Source organism: Cyprinodon variegatus, unplaced genomic scaffold (assembly GCF_000732505.1).
Source record: "Cyprinodon variegatus isolate N-32 unplaced genomic scaffold, C_variegatus-1.0 Scaffold984, whole genome shotgun sequence".
NCBI classification, from domain to species: Eukaryota; Metazoa; Chordata; class Actinopteri; order Cyprinodontiformes; family Cyprinodontidae; genus Cyprinodon; species Cyprinodon variegatus.
In genome coordinates, this window is record NW_015151437.1 from 43,669 (window position 1) to 45,907 (window position 2,239).

General features: G+C 39.5%; 1 protein-coding gene across 1 annotated transcript in view; it reads left to right on the forward strand.

Moving 5' to 3' along the window:
- The window catches only part of ambra1 (autophagy/beclin-1 regulator 1), a 38,388-nt gene that overhangs the window by 22,101 nt on the left and 14,048 nt on the right, over positions 1 to 2,239 (forward strand). The window contains exons 10-11 of the mRNA XM_015399046.1: positions 1,677 to 1,757; positions 1,842 to 1,942. Of these exons, the coding sequence (XP_015254532.1) occupies positions 1,677 to 1,757; positions 1,842 to 1,942 (182 nt within the window). The remainder of the gene's footprint in view (positions 1 to 1,676; positions 1,758 to 1,841; positions 1,943 to 2,239) is intronic.

Below are 2,239 nucleotides of genomic sequence, written 5' to 3' on the forward strand. Positions count from 1 at the left end.
GACAAGTCTGCTCTGATCAGAGCATGTGAACGGAGCGGAGCGCCGCATAATTCCCGCTCCCTGCTCAGGAGGATGTTCACTCATTGGCTCCGCTGCTCAAAGTTGCGCCAGGAAGCTCCGCGCTCGCCTTAATTTTTCTGCCGCTGCGGCAAAATCTCTCCACACTCCTTCAAATTTTCAGGAGAAGGTTTTTCTGACATTTTTCCTTCATCTAATCATGCCAGGGCCCTGAGACACACGGCGTTTGATTTAATGATGTGACCGATACATGTGCATTTCCTTATTTAACTGGCTGTTAAATTATCGTACTGTTTCCCAGCTGTGAACATAACACCTCGCTCCATTTATGTTGCCCCGCGTTTCCTATTTAATTAGAAATTTATTTTACTAGACTTCATTAAAAAGGTCGCTTTGCATCCTATTGCAAATGAGGTAATAGCTATAATGCACGCATGTGATCCATTTTCAAAAACAGGCTCTTACCACAACGATCACTTTATGTAAACCCACTCTATATTAACTATAGTTAGTGTATGATTTTATTATATTTTATAAATCAAATGTTATTTTACAAATTTTATAATCCAATATTTTTAACTGACGTGAGCGCATCGGAGCGAACTGCTCTGCCTCTGATGCATGCTGGGTAAAGAGGGATCAGCAAGAACAACATGCTGAGTTTTAGTCAGTTTTTGGTCTTATGCTCCAGTGAATTGGAACAGTGCTGAGGCTGATGAGAGCGCACAAGTACGCATTAGAAGAAACTGCAAAGGAGTCCAAATAAACCGTTTATAAAGTTGCTAAAATATATAGAATACTGAATGAGTCAAAGGGGGCAACCTAGAAAACCTCACCTTAGACCAAAGCATCAAGATCACATCCTCAACTAAGCCAATAGAAAAAATCCTACGCAGTAATCCTTTTAACCTGAGGAGGGCGCCAAACAGACAACTTTAGACACAGAAGAAGGATTTTAACAAATGTACATGAAATTGCCAAAAATAATTATCATACGTACGTTTATGGCTTATTTTATAATGTGGACTGATAGAAAAGGCCTGATTAGGTAATATTCTTCAAACAGAGGACGGTAATTCAGGTATGAGAATGATTGACCCATTGTGCATTCACCAAAGTTACAGAAACTTAAAACTAAAGTGTATTGAAGCGAAGGCAAGCTGATATATTCCCATATTCATTGTTCGCTTGATATTGAACTGATTCACCATATTAATAGCGGATCAAGACATGTCTAAAAAGGCATTATTTCCAGAAGACTGTGGTTTATCACCAAAATAAAGGTGGTTTAGGGTGAGTCGTCCTTTAAGCAGCTCAGTGTATCTGTTAATAAGAATGGATTCAAATCAGTTTTAAAAGGATGAAGATAGATTCTTTTTCTCTCTAATGTGGTTTGATCTTTAATTTGATCATCAGTATTTAACACATTTATTTTAGCTATAGCCTTAATTACATGACTGTTTAGTTGTGCAGCATGTTAACCCGCATTATATCAACATTATACAGCATTAATAGAGGCTGAAAGGACAGATTTAAAATTAATCTCTGGTTTTATGAATCAGTCCTGACAGCTGCTGCTCCTGTTCAGTCGTCTGCAGGGAGTTTTTTTCCCTATAAGGTGCTTCATGCAGGTAAACTTTTCCACTGCTTTGTTCCAGTGATCCTGCAGACCGAGCGAGACACAGGACACCAAGGAATGCCAGGATGTCTGCCCCCTCGCTGGGGCGATTTGTCCCACGGTGAGACCCTCATAAATCAAACCTGCTGTTCATTTGGTTCCAAATGGATCCAAACTGATTCGCTCTCATCCCTGCTTCCTGCAGTCGTTTCCTGCTTCCGGAGTACCTGCCGTACGCCGGGATCTTCCATGAACGAGGACAGCCCGGTCTGGCTACTCACTCCTCCGTCAACAGAGTTCTGGCTGGTAAGCAGGACTCTAACATGTTTAAAGCTTTGGATCATTTTAAGCTTAATGACTTTTAAAGATTTATTACAATAATTAGAGCTTCAGGAATTTGGGCTGGATTCTGTTCTTCTATTGTTTCCTTTTGTAAAAGAAATTTAAATTCAGATTAGGGCTAAAACAATCGGTTTAAACGTGATTAATCTATTATAGGAAATATAATCAACTAATTTGGCAATCGATTAATCGTTGACTGGAGTATTGAGACTCTGAAACTTCATTTTAGCTGACAGAACAAACCTACCGTATTTTCACTAA